Source organism: Lissotriton vulgaris, chromosome 10, assembly GCF_964263255.1.
Source record: "Lissotriton vulgaris chromosome 10, aLisVul1.2, whole genome shotgun sequence".
In the NCBI taxonomy this organism is placed as follows: Eukaryota; Metazoa; Chordata; class Amphibia; order Caudata; family Salamandridae; genus Lissotriton; species Lissotriton vulgaris.
In genome coordinates, this window is record NC_141698.1 from 1104882201 (window position 1) to 1104904411 (window position 22211).

The 22211-nt window shown below is 50.4% G+C and overlaps 2 protein-coding genes across 5 annotated transcripts in view; both read left to right on the plus strand.

Moving 5' to 3' along the window:
- Nucleotides 1–22211, plus strand: part of ANKRD28 (ankyrin repeat domain 28) — a 730284-nt gene that overhangs the window by 590182 nt on the left and 117891 nt on the right. For all 4 annotated transcript variants that reach the window (XM_086942193.1, XM_086942192.1, XM_086942190.1 and 1 more), the window contains exons 18-19: nt 1194–1395; nt 13234–13321. In XM_086942193.1, coding sequence (XP_086798319.1) covers nt 1194–1395; nt 13234–13321 — 290 coding nt within the window. The remainder of the gene's footprint in view (nt 1–1193; nt 1396–13233; nt 13322–22211) is intronic.
- On the plus strand, nt 18985–21015 carry LOC147689393 (uncharacterized). Its single transcript, XM_086942301.1, has one exon. The coding sequence runs from the start codon at nt 18985–18987 to the stop codon at nt 21013–21015; it is 2031 nt and encodes a 676-aa protein (XP_086798427.1).

The following is a 22211-nucleotide window of genomic DNA, read 5'->3' on the forward strand; positions in this document are numbered from 1 at the left end:
GGATATGGAACAACATACCGTATCCATCAGTACTGCCCAATCGCTGCATCAATTAAGAGTTGTAGACTCACCTCTATCACAATGCATTAAACATCTTTAACTCTGCCTTCTCTCCTATCACTCGCTGAATTTAAGTGTTTCTTTTACCACGGACAGTGCTCTGCTGCATTTGGCTAGATTTCCGTTCTCGAAAGAACTATGTATACACATATACATGCGACGGAGGAAGCAACACAGAGCATGGGGGATTTTGCAAAGAGAAGATGGTCCAGAGGCTGTACTCCATGACAGGGGCACACAGAAGATGGATAAGCTGGGACAAGGAAAGCTATCAAACATGAAGCAAGCACATAAGAGTGGTAAAGGCAATGAGTGGTAGGCAGTCAGTGGGTTATAAGCCCATATAAGCTCTGGATATGCCCACAGTAGGTCTTTTGCAGCCACACAGACCACAAAATGACTTTTAAAGTTCAGCATTTTTAAACTGCCATGGGTAATAATGAAGGACACGACATTACCTCCACAATTTCAACTCAACTTTGATGTAGTCAACATTTTAAAAGTCGACTTTATTCCATACTACCGCATCTGATGATAGGGGATTATTTGAATTTGTAAATGTGCTGCCTGGTGTTAATGTAAGTGATCTTTTCTATGTCGTGGTAGTCTGAGTTGTTTATCAGGAACACCACTTAATACACAGTATCCCTAGTAAATGTATGTGTAGTGGATTGTATGACCAATCATGATAAAAGGGGAATATGCCCCAGCCCTTTTTATCAGCCTATATTTACACATGAAACAGTTCCCTCTAGATCTGAAAGCTATGCTGTCTTCATATCCTCGTTGCCCCTTTATTCCATCTGGTGTAGAACATCTTATCTTAAAAATGTTATAATCATATTACAACCAATGTGAAATAGTATTCTGAAGTACACTACACCGAGCATGCCAAGTATTTGGACTCCTAGCCTGGTGAAAAATGATTTACACAGAGCAAGAAAGCAAGCAGTGGTACACTGCTGGGTTTCCATGGCTCTGTCAAAATTGCTTGCACCCTCCGGCTTAATGTTTTCCATTACTTACTTTTAATGATGTTTGTCTTGATTGAATGCTGCTTATTTCAAAGAGACTGTAGTTAAGCACTTAGCAGTGAACGGTGTATTGACCTGCCCTAACCTTGTTTTCTCTAGGCCTATCACGGTCACCACCAGGCGCTGGAAGTTCTGGTGCAGTCGTTGCTGGACCTGGATGTAAGGAACAGCACTGGAAGAACATCTCTGGACCTTGCTGCTTTCAAGGGGCACGTTGAATGTGTGGATGTCCTCATTAATCAAGGAGCCTCCCTCCTAGTGAAAGACTATGTGGTAAAGAGAACACCCATTCATGCTGCAGGTATGCTGCTGCACATACATTGTGTAGTAAAATGTCCATTACATTGAAAGAGACCTAGTCTAAATTATTTTAAAATCATCCTTTTTAACCCTCTGACTGGTCTGTTGACACTTATATCAGGTGTGTCCAGTACAACCTTAGGATGTGTGTGTACAGTATGTCATGGGGTCCAGGTTTTGGGTTGGATTTAGAGCGTGTGGGAGACAAGTTTGTAGGAGGGGGGGGGGTGCTGACTTGTTCTTTGGTTTAGTGACATTTGAGATAGTGGCCTGCTACTGTTTGTAATATTGCAGACTGTTATTGACATCGATCTTACTGGTAGCTTTGAGATTGCATGCATACTTTAGAGATTCATTATACAGTTTTAAAAACCTGCTGCTGATTTAAGTGTCTGAGATATTACGCTCATTAACACTTCTATCCCCCAACAGTCCTTCGGAACAGGATCTTAATAAATAACATATTTAGAAATATTTGCTGAAGATTTACCTATACCTACAAGTTTTCACAATAAGTTTGTCACTGTTATTTGTAACTTATAGTGATGTGTAGAGCATCTTATGGTGCCTTGAGAAGACTTGTAATCCTATTTTGTGCTATTTTCCTATTCATAAGTCTGCCTGCTGATCCCTGTGTCACAGCTCCTCAGTCTGCTCACTGCTAAGCAGAAGTTAGGTCCATAATAGGCTACACGAGTCACTCACTTTCTACTTGAGGCATGTGGCATACCCACCCTTTCCAGCGCTCCACGTCCTCTGAATGGCTCTGAGACACTTATATCCAATGAAAGGCATGTTCCCCTGCCTCCCTGCAGTATACACAACCTCCGTCAATTAATGAATCTCGCCTTTCTTCTCTTTGCACATGCTGCTGTATTTATTATCTCCTTCACACATAAGGCTTCTATCAAACTGTTTCTGATGGATACTTGTAACCACAGATTCCTCACTTGTGAATACTCCCGGGCTCTAGATGGGATCCGGATTTGTTTTCTTCAATTCCCTTGCGTACATGAAGGTGGCTTTTTGCGGTTCTGTACCTACTCTGAAGTGACACCAGAGCCACATCTGTGCTGACGTTCCTTTCTTTCCATTTCTTCTGATACGGATCCAACTTTTTTTGTTTGCAGGGATTTTTCGTCCAATTGCTCCCACAATGTGCAAGTATATGTCCCCTCCAAAGCTACAGGATTTATGCCATGAAGTGACTGTCACAAACACATGTCTTTGAGACCCCCCCCCCCAACAGATTTTTCTCTGGTACTTGGTCTCATCACACAACTCCAAGTCTTGCTAGGACTGTGCCAGGATAACTCTGAAGGCGATCCTGGACAGCAATGATGAACTCTACATTGACAAACATTGTTAGAAGGCACATAATGGCTGATCTCCGTGTAAGTCAAGGGCGCAAACCTGTTTTTCGCTCACAAGTCCATTGTCAAGAAAGGTCCTCTTCACATTCAGTTATCAGATAAATCAGACTCAAAGAAAAAAAACACATGAAGTCCAAGTGTGACTCCTTCCTCCGCCTGCTCATCAGAAGAAGTTGTGTGATGTGAGGATGCCTCTTGATCTCGGCCACAGAACCAATCCGTCTGCTTATCCCAATCTAACATGGAGAAGTGTGGCTCAGGGGTTAGAGGCGGCAGACCCGGAAGCTGAGATCGGCCCTGGACCAGGGTTCAATTCCCCGCCTCGGCGGGTCTTGGGCTCAAAAATTCCACGGACTCGATAATTCTCGCTCCGGTGCCTTCTCGACTCACGGGTTCACACTCTGCGACTCTGGGCAATAGCTTGCTTAATCTCCACAACGGCCCCTCGCGGCGGGATGCCTGGCTTTCACCTTGTGGATACCCTGCCGGGGTTATCTCACAGGGGAATACCAAGACGGGTTCCCTAAGCAAGCGCCGAGAAACCCTTTGTGGGTAGCTGTGCGCTATATAAGCTCAAATACATTTACATTTACATTTACATAACACGAATTCCCCGGTCACATCGTCGACGCAGTCATAGATCGAGGCCTTCAAAGAGGCCATGTTACACACCTTTGTGCACCCTTCAAGCTCCCTCTGGCATGCCCCTGGGCCCCAAGAATTCTAGGAGTCCCCCACTCTGATTACAGTTGGTGGATCCTTTCTCAATGTCTGTGCCTCATGACGGAGATGTGGGGTCAACCCGGACTTTGGTGGCCTGAGCCCATCCCAACATCAATCCCAGTGCCCAAGTTTTTGCCAGCCCCCTGCACGTTAGCGCCAGAGGAAAAACAGATAATTCTTTTGGACATGGAAGTAAAGCTGATGCAACTCCGTGGAAGTTTGCCCCCGCAAAGTCAGGTGCACCCAGTTCAGCCTCATTCTAATTCAGATGGGACATTGCCCTTACCCAGAACTCTTAATGTTCACTTTGTTCCAGTTGTGGAGCAACGTGATGGAGATGATGCTAGTGATTTGGGCACATCCCAGACAATGTATTGAATTCCTCACCAAAGCCCCCCACTGAAGAAACTGCTTCATTGGCTGTGGTGATACGGAGGGCTGAAGGACTTTTATACATCCAGTTCCCATCTGTCAAAGTCAATGCAGATATTCTGACTGCATTCCTGTAACCTGGACAGACTTATACAGCACCACTCTTCCCCTTTACGGATACACTAATAGGCACCTGGGACATGCTCGGCCTTTGCCTGCCAGTTAGGTTTGGTAGACAACACCTGCGTGCTCCAGGAGACCCACATTTTCTCCTTCAACATCCAGTGCCTGAAAGCCTAGTGTTCCAGGTGTCAATAAGCAGAATCCAGTCAAATCCATTCCGTACTTCACTTCCTGCTAGAGAATCAAAAAGAATAGAGACATTCGGAAAGTGGATGTTCTCTTCTGCCAGTCTCACACTCCACTCCATGAATGTTATTTGCCTTCTGGGATGCTAATTGCATGCACTGTTCACAGTCCTGGAATAATCTTGGACAGATTATATAGGATGGCCCAGATGCTGCAACAAAACCAACTCCTGCTTGGGCAAGGCAGCTGGTACCAGTGTGGTGCTTGCTTTGTGGCCACCTGTAGTTTGGATCCAGAGGCTTGTCTAGTCACCTGCAGGCATCCCTGATGGATATGCCATTTGACTATTTTGTGACAAGGCAGACCCTGCCCTGGAGAGCTTCAAAGAGAGCAGAATCACAGCTAACTCCCACAACCTTTCTGCAGCCAGCAGCAGTATACCCCAGCTGTGTTTCCCCTTTTGAGGCTTCAGTAGGGGTTTGGTGCAACAACCACACCAAGATACACTTCTGCAAAAGCAGACCGCTCAAACCTGTAGGTGATCTGGCTAATAACGTCTAGGCCTTTGGGGGAAACGTACTGCTTTGTATCCCACCAACAAACCACTTAGGTTGTTCTCTCTGCCACATGGTACCTCCATTAGTACAAAAAGCACCCCTTAGCTCCTCCCTATCAGAGAGGGGGTTGTAACCCGTAGCCTGAGTAGGCATCACAATGCGAGGAGGTTCCCCAATGATGAAGCATGCCACCATTGGTTGGTGAGGGAAGCCGTCCTAAGAAAGGAATTCTCCTGAGTGTTTTCCCTTCATCAAGGCTAGTAGTGTTTCCAGACCCAAAGGTTTACTTTTGTGTTGTGACTTATGAAGTAGGGGAGCTAACCTTTGTAGATCTTTAAACCTCGTCAAGCCCTCGTTGTGAAATGGTCCAGTGCCATGGGGCTCTGTACACCTGGAAATAAGTGATCCGCCAGGTCATCACCTTGGTAACAAATCACCTGGCAGAATCTTTGTACACCAGGGTGGATAAACTCAGCTGGCGTTGCCTAGCAGATCACAAATGTCAATTACACTCGGAGGTGGCACTGGGGAATCTTCCAGCAAAGGAAAGAACCCAAGATCAAGCTTTTCACCACCATTGGAGACATGCAGTGTCCAAGGTGTCGCTTATTGGAGTCCCCAAAGCGACTCTTCCTCGAAGACACTTTCTGTCTAGAGTGGAGCTCGGACTCCAATGTGCGTTCCTGCCGCCGCTTCTCCTGCGCAAAGTTCGGAGGATCATGAACTATTGGACCCCAAGTCAACTAAATGGTTTCGGATTAGGCCAGGAGAGTGTAGTGCACAGAACGTCTGTCTGTGAGTATCTGTCCACTGACCAGGCTTCAGGATGATCTTCTGTCACAGCAGCAGGGGAGCGACTTGCACCCAAGTCTGCACAGCTTACACATCCATGTGTGAAGACTGAGCGGCAACAGTTCACTTCTTTACACCTCAATCCGGAGGTAGTGGATGTCTTCTTAGCAGCTAGAAAAAACATTTACACTGGTTATTGTTTGGAGTTTGTTGCTTGGTGTACCTTTTTGGTTGTTAGAACCACTACAGGCCAACTTGTTGGATGTATTGCTTTTTATGGTATCTTTGTCCCAGCAAGGCCTTGCTATAGGCACTGTAAAAGGTTATTTATTAGCCTTGTTCGGGTTTCTGTTTGCCAGACCAACCATCGTTTAAATGGTCAGTTGTGATGTTTTTTCAGCAAAGGTTACTCCACGCTTCCCCCCTCAAACCTATTGTAATACCAGAATGGCAACTTAATTTGATTCCTCATACTTTATGTGCACCTAATGTAACCCCATGTACAGCTCCACTCTGTCATGTAACTCTGACATAGTCTTTCTCATAGCAATGACATCAGCGTGTCGCGTGAGTGAGTTGCAAGTGCGGTTTGTCCAGCAAGCATATGCTGCCTTTTTCCGTTGGTACTACGGACTAAAGGAGTATTCCTGCTCACGGTTGTGGCACCTTTCCATGTCTGACAATGAATCCGGTTTTCAGCATTCTTTGACCATCTCATCCCACAAAAGAGGAAGAAAGTCCATCATTTGGATCCCAAAAGAACTTTGAGCATTTAAATCAGTTTCAACGAATTGGACGTTCAGCTCTGTGTGGTTTGCACGAGCGAGGACGGGTAAGTTAGTGCAGAAAAGACCTATTTCAAGGTGGATAGTCCGCCGCATCACATTCTGCTACACGTTGGCTAAGAAGCAGCTCTTGGACGGCTTGAAAGCCAATTCCACCAGGGCGAAGGCAGCTTCCACTGCTTTGGCACATGGAGTGCCGATCCTGGACATCTGTCAGTCTGCAACCTTGGCGGCAGTTTACACATTCACAAAGCAAGCACTAATGCCTTGATAGCCAGGTATGTCAGGAAGGATGTTTTACCCATTTGTCCTTGCAGGACCTTATGACCTGAACCACTACATGGACACACCACCGAAGGAGGTACTGCTTTGGTATCTTTTCACAAGTTGAGGAATCTGCTTTTTAGAAGTATCCATCAGAAGAAGTTACTTGCCTTTGGTAATGCTCTTTCTGATAGATACATCTGCCGTGTGGATTCCTCACCTTGTGAATATCCCCCTTGCGCCAGCAACGTTCGGAAAATTCTTCGTAGCACGCCGGCGTGGACGACGACATAGGAGCACGGCATCGCGCGCGACTCCGTCTGACGTCACCGACTCTTCATAAGGCCCACGTCGGCGTGATGACGTCAGTTCCCTTTTTTCCGCGTCGTCGACGCTAACGGTTTCTGGGATCTTCTGCGATACTTTTGTATCTTATCACTGTTTAGCTGTTACAGTTTCTCTGTTGAAATTCACTTCTTCGCCGAGGATGTCGTCGAGGAAGGCTGGTTTCAAACAATGTGGTTCCTGTACCCGAATGATGTCGATCACCGATCCGCATTCCGACTGTCTGTGGTGTCTTGGTTCGGGTCACGATGTTAAGAACTGTCGTTCCTGTGACAAGATGAACCCCAAAGCTTTGCGAGAGCGGGAGGCGAAGCTTCTGCTCGCGAAGGAGAAGGAAAGAGAAGCCGGAAGGTCTTCGAGGTCGGTGTCCAGGCGCTCGAAGTCGAGGCAGTTGTCGCGGTCGAAGTCTAGGTCGGCTTCGAGGACCAAGGCGAGGTCGAGATCGAGAGAGAGATCAAGGTCCAGAGAGAGGTCGAGGTCCAGAGGGAGGTCGAGGTCCGGATCCAAGTCGGCCTCGGGCCATGCTTCGAGCTCCTCGAGAAAGAAGCATAAGAGGAGTAAACATCACTCCAAACATCACTCTGGCAAGGAGTCTTCAGATTCGAGGAAGAAGTCACGTAAACATCACAAGGACTTCGTGTCTCCTTCTCCGGCTCGATCTCATGTTGGTTCTCCAGTTCAGGAGCAGGAACAGTATCTGGAGTCGCACCACTCATCGGTGCATGAAGAAGAGGTTCCTCGAGCACCGACTCCGGTTGTGGAGCCTGAAGAACAAGAGGGCCAGGGTGCACCTTTGCCGGATCAGCGGATCCTTCGGAGCGTCCGTTGGGTTCGTACCCTCCCTTTCCAGGTCCAGGTCAGGATCCCTCGCAGTTTTTAAACGCCATGTTTGGAGTTTACTCAAGGGCAATGTACCTCACTGGTGCGCCTATTGGTCCCATGGGTCCTTTGTCTTTTAATTTAGGTGTGCCCCAGGCTTATGCCCCGGCCCCTTTTATGCCGTTTATGCCGACGCCTTGTCCTTGACTCGGTTCGGCGCCGCCGAGGTCGTCGACTTCGCATGCGGCTTCGCCGACTCCGGATCGGCCTTGTGGTGATTCGGATCGTGGTGCTTCCCGTCCTCAAGCTCCTCGCTTGACGTCGGCTCCGGCGCCGTCTGAGTCGTTGCCGGATCCGTCGACTTCGGTCCGCATGGAATGATCGAGGCGCAGGGCACAATGCCTCTTGGAGGAGAAGGAGTATATGGACTCCGATGTTGAGGAAGGAGAGTCGCAAGATCAGGGAGATTGTTTTGAGGACCTCCAAAGTGCAAGTGGCCTGGAGCTTTCTCCTGAGTGGGGTTTGCCATCCGTTTCGGATAATCCATCTAAGGACATATCACCCTATCATGTTGTTATTAGGAAGGCTGCAGATTTGCTAGGCTTGACCTTGCCCACAGTTGAGTACAAGCCCAACATCCTTACAGAAGTTTTGCATTCGCCTTCTTCAATTGTAGAGCCTACACTCCCTTTTACGGATGCATTGACTGAGCCAATAAAGGAGGTTTGGAAGAGACCTCTGACTGCGCCTGCGGTTTCCAGGTCGGTGGCAAGGCGTTACAGGGTGGCCCCTGATGACCCTGAATTTCTTTCCTCGCATCCTGCACCGGAGAGTCTACTGGTGCAGGCCGCCTGTTCCAGCAGGGCTGCGGGCTCTTTCCCTCAGGTGCCGGCAGACAAGGACTCTAAAAAATTGGACCAGTCTGCTAAAAAGATTTTCTCCTCGGGTAGTATGGCCTTGAAATCCACCAATGCTACTTGCCTATTGGGGAGATATGTTCATGCGTTGATGGACTCTGTGAAACAACTTTCATCTAAGCTTCCAGAGGACGATAGGAAGAACTTTAACGAGGTGGTCTCTGATACTCAGGCTGCAGCTCGTATGGTTATACAGAGTGGTATGGACACGGTGGACTCTGTTGCCAGGATTATGGGCTCTACTGTTGCAACAAGAAGGGCCGCATGGCTTAAGTCCTCCGATTTTTCTTCTGATGTTCAGTCAATCTTGTTGGACCTGCCATTTGATGGGACAGGCCTCTTTGGTAAGAAGGCTGACGTAGCTCAGGAGAGATTCAAGGACAGCCGGGCTACAGCGAGGTCTTTGGGCCTTCAGACAAGGGGCTCTGCGACTAGGAAGTTCAGGGGATTTGGCAGATCCACTTTTCGTTCCTACAACCAAGGTCAGCAGCAGCAGCGACAGAATCCTCTGTATAAAACCTACAGAGGAAAGCAAAAGGGCCGTGGTCGTGGACGCCAGGCCTCCTCCTCCTCCTCCTCTTTCTCTAATAATCAACCCCCTCCCTCTGCAGCAAAGCAGCCCAAGATCCGCCATTCAGGATCATGTGGCTCCGGTGGGGGGGTCGGCTTACTCATTTTCTACGGGATTGGGAATCGGTTACATCAGATCTTTGGGTTCTCAATCTCGTAGAAAATGGGTATGCTCTTCCTTTCCAGGAGTTCCCTCCCAATTACCCTCCTTGCCAAGGTTTTTGTTCGGAGGACCACCTAGTTCGCCTGCAGGAAGAAGTCCTGGCTTTGTTCAAAAAAGGTGCGATAGAGGTGGTCCCAGAGCAGGAGAGGGGTCAGGGGTGCTACTCCCGGTATTTCCTGATCCCCAAGAAGGATGGCAGGTTACGTCCAATTCTGGACCTCAGGATTTTGAATCTCTATCTCAGGCAGGAGAAATTCAAAATGCTCACTCTTGCGCAGGTTCTTCAAGCGCTGTTGGAAGAAGACTGGATGGTGTCGATCGACTTGCAGGATGCGTATTTCCACATCCCGATCCTGAAGTCGCACAGGAAGTAGCTCCATTTTACAGTGGGTTCGCAACACTACCAGTTTGTGGTCCTTCCGTTTGGACTTACTACTGAGCCTCGAGTTTTCACCAAGGTGATGGCAGTGGTGGCGGCACATCTCAGGAGGTCGGGGATACCTGTATTCCCGTATCTGGACGACTGGCTGATCAAAGCGGAGTCGCCCGAGAAGGTGCTTCATCACCTGCAAGAGACATCGCAGCTGTTGTTCAGGTTGGGTTTTTCGATAAACGTGCCCAAATCTCACCTTGTGCCCTCCCAGTGCAACCTGTTCATAGGTGCGGTACTGGACACTACTGTATGTCGTGCATTCCCTCCTCCACAAAGGATTCGAGACATTCAGGAAATGATTCCTTTATTTCACAATGGAGCGGTTGTTCCGGTCCTGAAGGTCCTTCGCCTGCTCGGTCTGATGGCTTCTTGCATTCTCCTGGTCAACCATGCACGCTGGCACATAAGGGCACTCCAGTGGTGCCTCCGCAGGCAGTGGTATCAGCACAACGGAGATCTCGGGGAGTCAGTGAAGATCTCCAGAGAAGCTGCAGCGGATCTGTCTTGGTGGGGCGTGGAAGGCAACCTGTCACAAGGAAAGCCTTTTCATCTACCTCCATCGGTGGCCACGGTGATAACGGATGCATCCACTCTAGGGTGGGGTGCTCATCTGGGGGATCTGGAGGTCAAGGGTCTTTGGTCTCCGGAGGAAAGGTTGCTTCACATCAACCTTCTAGAGTTGCGGGCCATACGTTTGGCGCTCAAGGCCTTCCTCCCATCCCTTCGCGGTCGGTCGGTCCAAGTCCTGACGGACAACATGACCGCGATGTGGTACATCAACAAGCAGGGAGGAGTAGGGTCGTGGTGTTTTTGCAAAGAGGCTCTGCGTCTCTGGTCCTGGGTTCAGGACCACCAGATTTGTCTGATGGCAAATCATCTGGCCGGAGTCCTGAACGTACGTGCGGATGTTCTCAGTCGGCAGTTCTCTGCCGACCACGAGTGGAGGCTTCACCCGGAGGTTGTTCACGACATCTTTCAGATGTGGGGGACTCCTCGGGTGGATCTGTTTGCCACTTGCGAGAATGCTCACTGCCCGTCATTCTGCAGTCTCCAGTATCCGATGCAAGGAGCATTGGGGGACGCGTTTCAGTTGAACTGGGGAGGTCAGCTCCTTTACGCGTTTCCCCCCATTCCCTTGATTCCTCGGGTTCTGAGGAAGATTCGCCAAGACCGGGCCCAAGTCATATTGGTCGCCCCGGATTGGCCAAGAAGGGTGTGGTACACAGATCTTCTCCACCTCTCCTCTCACCCGCCGCTCCGTCTCCCTCTCAGGGCAGACCTCCTCTCTCAGATGGAGGGGCAGGTTCTACACCCCCACCTCCAGACATTACACCTTCATGCCTGGAGATTGAACGGGGCAATCTGAATTCTTTCTCTCTCCCTCACGATGTGGTGGATGTCATTCTTTCTGCCAGGCGCGACTCCACCAAGTCCATCTATTCGTATAGGTGGTCTAAATTTGTATCTTGGTGTAGGGAGAGGGATGTTGACCCGTTAAAGGCTCATCTGTCTGATATCTTGTTGTTTGCTCTTTCTCTGGCACGGCAAGGGTTTGCTGTTGCCACTGTCAAAGGTTACCTTTCAGCCTTATCGGCATTTCTCTGTTTGCCGGATCAGCCCTCGCTTTTTAAATCTCCTGTGGTATTAAGATTTTTGAAGGGACTTACTAATAAGTTCCCTCCTTCTCCCTTTATTGTGCCTCATTGGGACTTGAATCTTGTGTTAACCTATCTGATGGGTTCTCCGTTTGAACCCTTACACAAGTGTCCAATGAGGCTTCTTTCTTTTAAGACGGTCTTCTTGGTTGCAATTACCTCGGCAAGGAGGGTAAGTGAGCTTCAGGTTTTTAGTTCCAAGCCCCCGTTCTTGTCCATCCATGCTGAAAGAATGGTTCTCAGGACCAGGGCTGCTTTTCTGCCTAAGGTGGTGACTCCCTTCCACCTAGGTCAATCTATTACCCTTCCTACCTTTTATCCCCCCCCTCACCCTTCCAAGGAGGAGGAGAGGCTTCATCGCTTGGACCCGAAGAGAGCAGTTAGTTTCTATCCTGATAGGACTAAAGACTATCGTATTGACCATCAGCTCTTCGTGGGTTTTGCTGGCTGCAAGAAGGGCAGAGCGGTGCACAAGCGCACACTTTCCAGATGGATTATTCTCTGCATCAAGATTTGCTACTCTCTGGCGGGTAAGGACCCTCCTGAGGGTATTGGAGCTCATTCAACTAGAGCGAAGTCTGCTACTTCTGCATTGTTTAGAGGTGTTCCTGTTGAAGACATTTGCAGGGCCGCGACATGGGCCTCCCTCCACACTTTTGCGAAGCACTACTGCTTGGATGCTGAGGTGAGGAGGGACGGCCACTTCGCGCGCTCTGTTCTACAAGATTTCCTGGTGTAGCAGAGTGGACACCCTCCTCCGGGAGTGGGGACTGCTGTGGGACTCTATTCACAAGGTGAGGAATCCACACGGCAGATGTATCTATCAGAAGAACAAGTTACTTCCCTTCGGTAACGCTTTTTCTGGTAGATACAGTATCTGCCTGTGGATTCCTCACTGACCCGCCCGCCTCCCCGTTGTCCACTCTGCTATACCTGGTTTTGTGTGCAAATGTATTTATGATTTTGTATATCTGAAATTGTATAGTTTTGCACTTTAATTGTTTTTGGTTGCATGTACTGTGTACATTGTATATATATATATATATGTACTTGTTGGTCCGTCCGGGTGCCTCGAAGGCACGGAAAAAAGGGCGGAACTGACGTCATCACGCCGACGTGGGCCTTATGTGGAGTCGGTGACGTCAGACGGAGTCGCGCGCAATGCCGTGCTCCTATGACGTCGTCCACGCCGGCGTGCTACGAAGAATTTTCCGAACGTTGCTGGCGCAAGGGGGATATTCACATTGTGAGGAATCCACAGGCAGATACTGTATCTACCAGAAAAAGCGTTACCGAAGGTAAGTAACTTGTTCTTCGGGTGTAAACTCTATCTAATCCCAGATTCCTAACTAGCCCACCCTCCTCCCCGTTCTGTAGAGTGGATTCTTGTTTCCATCTTTAAGCAGTCACAATTTAGAGATCTGCACACTATAAAGTCTGATCAACCAATGGCTCCACAGTCTGACGGTGCAGACAGCGTTCAGAAAGAAACTGGTGGCAGATAAACGTGGCTCAGGCATCACTTCTAGGGTGGGACTGATCGATGCAGAGCCGCACAGCACCATTTACGGGTGCGCAAAAGAATTGCTATAAAAAAAATCCAGATCCAGTCTGGCAGTTGGGGCTCTTCACAAGGCGAGGAATCTACAATTAGATGGGACATCCAGCAGAAATAGCGTTACAGACAGAAAATTACTATTTTGTTTCATAAAAAGCAAGGGCTTGCTCGCACTAAACCCCTGCCTTCTGTTTTTTATACCAGCCACAAATGGCCACTCCGAGTGCTTAAGGCTATTGATAGGAAATGCAGACATTCAGACAGCTGTGGACATTCAGGATGGAAATGGACAGTAAGTGAATCAAAATACTGCTTGTTGTGGGTGTCTACTCTGTTTGTAAACCCAGCATTAAAATGATGTAGTAAAGTTTACTCCAGCAAGTCTCCTTTACTGAGTGTTACCTGTGCCCCTAAGCTTCTTGCTCCCTATGTGTGTGGGAGGCGGCAGTTGTGTACATTTCTACTATACTTCTCACTCAATACTTGTTTGAACATGTAATATATACCCATGTAAAAGCTATAAATTAAAAATACGGTTAAAGTGACAGATGAACCCTGTTGTGGATATAGCATATGTTTGATGCCATTACCGTTTACATCTACTTCTAATGCTTATATGATTAGCACATATATTTAAGGGTACAATTTGTTTTTTTTAGAGGTATGAAGTATTTGTGTCTCAGTGTTTGTTAATGCAGCCCTTTTTAAAAAATTAGTTTGCCAAGCTTCACAAGAACTGGGAAAACCTTATGTATTACTGTCATAAACAAAAAGACTCTACCAGTCTTGCCTCCACTACCTGCCCAAGTCTTGCCCTCTGCCTGAGACACCCCCGCCCACCAATCCTCTTCCCAGCCCTCCTCTGCACCCACCTTGCCAAAGTTTGTCCAAAATTCACTACAACTTTACTGAGGTATTGTTGTTCTAAATCTGAAATGAACGCTCAGACTTTCTTTGACACGTCTGTTCTGTACTAATTGATATTTCTTTAAGCATCGAGAACCATGAATGCATAAAGTGGTCACGATTGAAGTGCCTTCTGATGGGCTCCTTGTGGAATCATGTCACTCCTCCCAATTTCTCACAATATTGACTTTGGCTCATTTGCACAGTCCTCTGCTTACCTCCTACACTTTCCTCGCAAATATAAAACTATCTATGTATGGTCTGTTAATTTCCGTAGAAAACAACAGTGAGTACAATCCCTGCCTCCCTTAAACCAGTACAGAGCAGCTTTCCAGGCTCATATTCTGCCAAACACATTTACTCCAGATCTGTTATTGAGCCAATGAAAATCTAATGCAGTCCCTAAAAAATGTAAATCATGTTCTTATTAAAGCCAGCACGCTCGTCCCCCTTCAGTAACTATTGCTGAAACAAACCCTTCACCACTGTCTACACTTTGAAAATTGCTACCTTTGTTTACCTCTGGAGAGCGCAGTCTGTTCATTACCTACCCCTCAGACCTACATTTTGTTCATCCTTAACTCTGCCCTTTGTCAGATGATTCAAACTCTTCTCAGACCCAGGTACTGTAAAGCAAAGTAAAACACCTGTTATTTTTCGAGTCTAACTAACCAGACCTTAAAGTATTGTTTTCTGATACACTACTAACCGCAGACTCTTCACCCAATATCCCCAGGTGCCAGACTTAATCCAGAGGATTTTGTAGGATTTCCATACCCCATGCACTGATATGCCTTCTATTCTTTCTTCTCCTTTGTCGTGGATCAGGAGTTTCACTTCCTACTTTCTCTGTTTTCAGATGACTCCTAAAACTTTTATGGTGTCCTAAGGAGCAATGTTCTCTTTGAAAACACACTCCAAGTCATGCCACAAATGCTGGAAGGGGGTGTTGGTCACGGATCTTTGCGAGGAGTGCCTTTGGTACCTGTGCTTTCAGCGTGACCAAAAGTCCTGTGACAGGTGTTCTTTATTGCACCCAAAGGCGAGTGGAGATCGGTAGGCAAAGTTGTATGTCTCCAAACAGTAGATCCTGCTCCAAGTCTAGGTCCTAGTCCTCGATCTCACAACTGCTCCACTTCCTGCTCTGAGTCATGTTGTAAGCCAACGTTTGAATACCACCATAAGACAGCGGAGCAAGGACACAACCCTATTCAGTCAACACTGCGAAACCACTGCGGGTCAATCGGGTATGGATGGTTCTGCAGCTGGTAAAGAAGACGAGGCAAGGCCACCATTTTGAAGATGGCCGACCGGCCATATATGTTAAGGGGCATACGTGTCCACGTTTTAATGTCCAGCTGGACCCGGTCCCAGACCGGCTGAATGTTCCGGCCCCATGCCACCGTAGGCGAGGCAGAGAGAAAGACTCCCAAGTACTTCACCCCCTCCACTGCCATCCGAAGGGAGGCTGCCCATGGAAGGTCCATCGCGCCATCACCCAGAGAGTCGATTTGCGCGGGTTAAGATAGAGTCCCGACGCCTGGCCGAAGCCCTGCATCAACTCTAGAACCCGGGGGCCAGTAACTCGGAGGTCGGTCATAAAGAAGAGCACGTCGTCTGCATATAAAGCAATGCGGTCCGTGTGGTCCGAGCCCCAGACGAAGCCCCGATACAGCGCGTCAGCGCGGACCCTAGCAGCCAGCGGCTCCATGGCCAGCGCAAATAGGTAGGGAGAGAGTGGACACCCCTGACGTGTGCCTCGGGTAACCGGGAATCGTGCCGAGGCCGCCCCCGATATCCGCACCGAGGCAGTAACCTCCGTGTAGAGCAAGCGGACGTAGGAGATGAAAGTCGGGCCAAGGTTCAACAGCGGTAGAAGAGTGAATAGGAAGGTCCAACTGACGGAGTCAAAGGCGCTGTCTATGTCGGCCAGCAACAACGCCGCCTGGTCCTCCGAGGCACCGATAGCATCAATCGCCGCCTGCGCCCGCCGAATGTTGTGCCGCGTCGCCCGGCGCGGCATAAAGCCAGCTTGATCATGATGTACGAGGACAGAGATGTGTGGAAGCAGGCGGTTCGCGAGTGCTTTGGCCAAGAGCTTGGCCTCGAAATTAATAAGGGAGATAGGTCGGTAGGAGTCGTGGCGGTCCGGGGGTCGCCCCAGCTTCTGGAACACAACGATCTCAGCATGCCGCCAGTCCGGCGGGAGGCGGCCCTGCCCACGCGCTGCCTCCAATGCACGCAAGTAATGCGGCCCTAGCTGCAGATGGAATTTTCGATAGAACTCACTGGGGAAGCCGCTTGGTCCAGGCGCTTTGCCCACATTCAATTGACCTAGCGCATCTCCAAGTTCCTCCGCCGTCAGGGGGAGGTCAAGAGCGTCCCGCACCTCATCTGGCACCGCAGCCGGGGGGACCGAGGCAAGATAGTCGGCGATGGCAGCGGGAGCAAGAGCCTCCTGGGAGGCGTACTGACCCCTATAGTAATGCGCAAAGCTTGCGGCCAGAGTAGCCGGGTCCGTGATAGCCACACCCGCAGCGTCTACAAGGCCTGGGAGCGTAAGAGGCTGCAAGGTTTGTTGACATAGTCGATGAAGCATCTTGCACGATTTGTCGCCCCACTGATATACCCGGCTACGGGTGGCCAGCCACGCTTGTCGAGCCTCATTCAATAGGATTGCAGAGTGCGTCTGCTGCGCCTGCAGGAGTTGTCGCAGGGAGATGTCATCCGCCGCAGTTCTGTGGCGCGCCTCCAGTTCCTCCACCCGTTCCGCCGCCGCGGCTATGCCCTCTAACCGCGCCCGGCGAGCCGACGAGCACCATGCTAGATCGACACCCCGCAGCGTGGGTTTCATGGCCTCCCAAACTGTCACCGCGTCCACCCCCACATCTAGATTATCCTGCCAGTACTGGGCAATAGCGCCACGAATATGCTGGGAGTAGTCGGGTCGCTGCAGATGCCACGTGGACATCCGCCATCGGAAGGGCTGGCGCGGTCTATGTAGGTCTATCTGGACCGCCACCGGGGAATGGTCGGAGAGCCCGCGAGGCCGAATCGCCGCCCCTTTCACTCTGGCAAGGTAGGCCCGTGGGACGAAGACATAGTCTAGGCGCGAAAGGGAGCCATGAACCGCTGAGACGTAAGTGTACTCGCGGCGCTCCGCGTGTAAATGCCGCCATACATCAGCCCAACCCAATACACCCAACATAGCGCCCAGACGCGTAGGAGTGGGGACAGGCGCCACCCCAAGACTCCGCTGCCGGTCCACAGCCACATTCACCACATCATTCCAATCGCCGCCAATCACCGCCAAAGAATCGGGGAGTTCAGCCCATAAAGCGAATAACCGTTCCGCCAGAGCCCATTGCAGAGGGGGGGGAGCATACACACACCCAAACACCACCGGCTCCACACCAACTCTCCCCTGGATGAACACGAAGCGCCCCTGGGGGTCTAGCCACTGGCGCTCGTGTGTGTACGCCAGGCGCCTATGAACAAGAATAGCCACCCCCCTGGAGCCCCTGGCAAACCCGGCATGGAACACCTGGTGGAAACCAAAGCGCTGGAGACTTAGGGCCTTCGTACCAAGCATGTGCGTTTCTTGGAGCATGAGCACGTCTGCAAGATCCCTTTTGGCCCAGCGTAGTGCCGCCCCCCGTTTTATCTTATCCAAGAGACCCCGGACATTCCAGCTAAGAATGTGCATAGCGGCGCCAGAATACACGCATGCTTTTTTAGGTCTCGCCTATCATAGACGAGAATTATAGGAGGCAAAAAAGTTCTCAAACCATCGGGCGGATTTGAAACAGTTCACGTGAACACAAGCACGCGCATTTCCCCACATCAAAGCCATCAGCCTCCCTCCCACAGGTTTCCCCAGCGTGCGCAGTGCGCGCTGGCCTCAATTCTCCTCCCCCCTAATTGCTTTCACTTTCACGGCCACTTCAAAGGGATCCTTTCCCGGCCGCTTTTTTTTCTTTCGGCGATGTTCTTGTTAAGACGTGTGCTGTGTTGAGGGCGCCTTCCACTCCTTAGCTCTGCATTACTGTTTTCACTTTCACGGCCGCCAGGCCGTGTTTCGCATTTCTCCTCTCACCAGTGACATTGTGTTCGAGGCATGTGGGCTGCTAAATTCATATCTAGTGCATAGATCGCCGCCTAGTGTTGGGTCCGGATGATTGCACCTTGTTGTCCTGGAAGAGTCTTCGAAGTATCACGAGATAGGTGGCTACTCCCCTGGACTACAGTGCGCATGGGCATCGACTCCATCCCCAGATTGTTTTTTTCCGCCATTGGGTTCGGATGTGATTTCGACGTCTCCTGTTCGGAATCGATAAAACAACTTCTTAAAGGCCAAAAGGCTTTCCTTACTTCGTCGGTATTGTTCGCGTTCGGTCTCGTGTATACTCCGGCTCGTCGAGTCTGATATCGGAGGAGTCGGGTGACTCTTCTGTCATCGAGGCCCTGTCGACGCAGCAAGACCCTGACGATTCTACAATGGAACGGAGTCCGTTCAAGTACTGCCCCGTGTGTGGTTCCAAGTACCCACACATCGACGTGCACCCTGTGTGCAACAAGTGCTTATCGCCGGACCACGACGAGGCCAGCTGTATGGCCTGTTCCAGGTTTCGATCGAATAAGACGATCAAGCTTCGGCGCGTGGCGCGCCTCGAGGCCCAGCGATCGGCACCAGTGGACATCTTCGACAGCCCAGACGCAGGCGAGCAAGAACTTCACCAGCAGATTTCACCTCCATCGGCGGAGGTCGAGGCCGACTACGGAGAAGACCAAGACCTCGAGGAAGACGTCAAGGAGGTAGGGGACGACGAAGAACCTTTTGGGGCCGTGGAAGATAGCTCGGAGGATGAGCTATGCCCCGAACAAACTATTACAAAGGCTCAGGTCACGGGATCGCCACAAGGCCTTACCCACGACCCTACACCTCGCTCCTCGGCCCCGCCTCCTGGCCCGGCTACGGACACCTCTACGGAGCCGCCATTGCCTAAATCGAAACCGAAAGTGAAACCTTCGGGATCGACCAAATCTAAGATGGCCGACGCAGCGCCGAAACCGAGGACGCCATTGACTGCGTCGTCGGCGGAGCCCTCGAAGCCAAAGAAGGCTGTCGAACAGGCTAAAGCGCCTAAGGTGGTCAAAGAGCCAAGCTCGAAAGCAGTCGCCCAGCACTCCAGTAAGGTGGTCGAGTCGAAGTCGGCCGTCGAGCCGTCAGCGGTCAAGCCTACCGCATCTACAGGCAAACCGGCCGTCGAGGCCAAATCGGCAAAGGGCACCGAGCCAAAGTCTGGAGCCACAACGCCAAAGGGAAAGTCCGCCGATCCGAAGCCATCGACGTCGACGCATGGGGCCGTGGATGGTGGCGGACGCGCAGTTGTCGAGACTACGTCTGCGCCTCCAGCAAAGAACATGGATTCATCGACGCTCCAGTCTTCCCCTGGGGGTGGATCGAGGTCCTCCGTCGGGTCGACGAGACCGTCCGCTTCTTTTACAAAGCAAGTGGCAGACTCCCTCAAACTGATTCGGGAGAAAGAGCTGACGTCGGTGCCGAAGACGCCCTCGGTACCTACTCCGGTAGCGGCACTGAAGAAGACCTCCAAGCCGCTCCTCTTTACTCTACCACCCAAAGTGGTGCCAAAGGCCTTTGCACCACGGTCGGTGCCTAAGGACTCAGAAGGGGTAGGGCATACTCAGCTGAGTGGCAGTTTGAGTCGACAACCCTTATTAGAAGAGCAGTCGGAACAGTATATCGACGCCGACACTGGAAAATTGACGCTCTATAAGAGGAAGATTACTTCACAGCCTTTGGAGTCGTTTGTAATCCCTCTGAAAGAGAAAAGGCCAGCGCCAGAGACGCCGGAACTTGTAGAGCGCATTCCTCTGCATCCTGCAAGGAGCCCATCGCCTTCACCCACTTGCTCAGATGGAGATCTAGGTGATCAGGACGAGGAGTATACTTTTCCCGAAAACACAGACCCTGATGAGCAACAGGACTCGTGGTTAGCCTCAGGTGATCAAGGGGACCAACAAGCTGTCCATGACTCACAAGCTTTTGGCGCAAAGCTTTCTCCTACAGAAAATTCTGCGGCGTTCAATGCCTTAATTGAAAGGGCAGCTGCAAACCATAAGGTGGAAATGCATGCTGACCCTGTGGACGTTGACTTTCTATTTGACACTTTCTCTGCTGCTGAGAAAACCGTGAAAACACTTCCAATGCTTAAGGGTGTTCTTAAGCATGCCACAGACATTTTCAAGGAAACTACAAGGGCACTGGTTGTAAACCCTAGAATAGAAAAAAAATACAGACTGGCACCTGGGGACCCAACTTACATACGGGGCCAGTTGCCTCTGGACTCTTTGGTGGTCTCTAATGCTCGCAAAAGGGCGAACTCACAAACCGGTGAAGCTCCTCCCCCGGACAAAGAGTCTAAAGTGCTGGAGGCATCGGGGAAAAGGGTGGCAGCGCAGGCAGCCAACATCTGGCGCATATCCAACACACAAGCTCTGCTGGCCAGATACGACAGGGCACACTATGACACCTTAGAGCAGCTTTTACAACACCTTCCAGACGAGTTTAAAGAAGGAGCCGAGATGCTTATCCAAGAAGGCAAGCTCATCTCCAACGCTGCAATTAGATGTGCGCTCGACGTTGCGGATACGGCAGCAAGAGCGATAAATACTAGTGTGATGTTACGGCGTCAAGCATGGCTCCGCATCTCAGGGTTCAAGCCAGAGATACAGACTACTATCCTCAACCAGCCCGTTAATCCAGACAGACTATTTGGCCCTGAGGTGGACTCCACCCTCGAAAAAATTAAAAAAGATACTGAGACGGCTAAATCCATGGGTGCACTTCAGTCTCAGCAATACAGAGGGAGCACTTTTCGTCGCTCAGGCACTCGGGGTGTTACCAGGGGACACTTGGCACAACAGGCGCAATTCAGTAAAAGTGGGGCACAGTCCTCATACACCAAACAGGGTAGAGGGGGTTACAGAGGAAACAACGCCAAGGGCAGGGGCAGAGGCAACAACAGTTCCCGTTCCTCTGCCGCCAACAAACAGTGACTTCCTGTCACTGCCCCCCAACCATCCAACACCTGTCGGGGGGAGACTCCAGCAGTTCCTGCCAGTCTGGAAGTCCATCACCACAGACAGGTGGGTAAGGAAACTTATCCAGTTCGGCTATTGTTTGGAGTTAACGTCCACTCCACCCAACATACCCCCAAGACAACGTCCTATGTCGGCAGAACACTTGCACTTATTGCAGCAAGAGGTTCTTGTGATGCTGCAAAAAGGCGCAATAGAGCTCGTGCCACTGGAGGAACAAGGCACAGGGGTTTACTCCCTGTACTTCTTAATCCCAAAAAAGGACGGCTCACTCAGACCCATTCTGGACCTACGCTCCCTCAACATGTATATTCTTTCAGAACACTTCCACATGTTAACTCTGCAGCAAGTTCTTCCACTGTTAAACCAGGGAGACTTTCTCGCAACCTTGGACCTCAAGGATGCTTATTTTCACGTACCACTCCATCCATCCCACAAAAGATACCTTCGGTTCACCATTCTAAACAGGCATTACCAGTTCAAGGTCCTACCCTTCGGTGTGACCACTGCTCCCAGTGTTCACAAAGTGTCTTGGAACGGTGGCGGCGCACCTCAGGAGACAGAACATACATGTCTACCCTTATCTGGACGACTGGCTCGTTCAAGCCAAGTCGGCACAGCGGTGCGCCGCAGACATGTCCCGCACTATTTACCTTCTTCACAGTCTGGGGTTTTCGCTCAACTATCCAAAGTCGCACCTTCAGCCAGCCCATGTGCTGCAGTATTTGGGCGCGACTATTTGGCTGCTACAGCTCAGCCGAACCCAGCGAGGATCAACAACATCCAGTCGCTGATACAGAGGTTCAGACCGCAGCACTCACTCCCTGCGAGAGTGTTTATGCAGTTGATAGGCATGATGGCCTCCTGCATCTTCATAGTCCCGCACGCAAGGTTGCATATGCGTCCGCTCCAGGAATGCTTGGCACGCCAGTGGACTCAAGCTCAAGGGCAGTTGAAAGACCTATTGTTGGTGACTGGTCGGGCATACAACTCTCTGCATTGGTGGACTCCACACAACCTTTGCAAGGGCTGACCGTTCCAGGAGCCTGTGCCACAAATTATCCTGACAACGGACGCATCTCTCCAGGGTTGGGGAGCGCATGTACTCCATTACACAGTGCAGGGGCTACGGTCGACACAGCAGAAGAAGATGC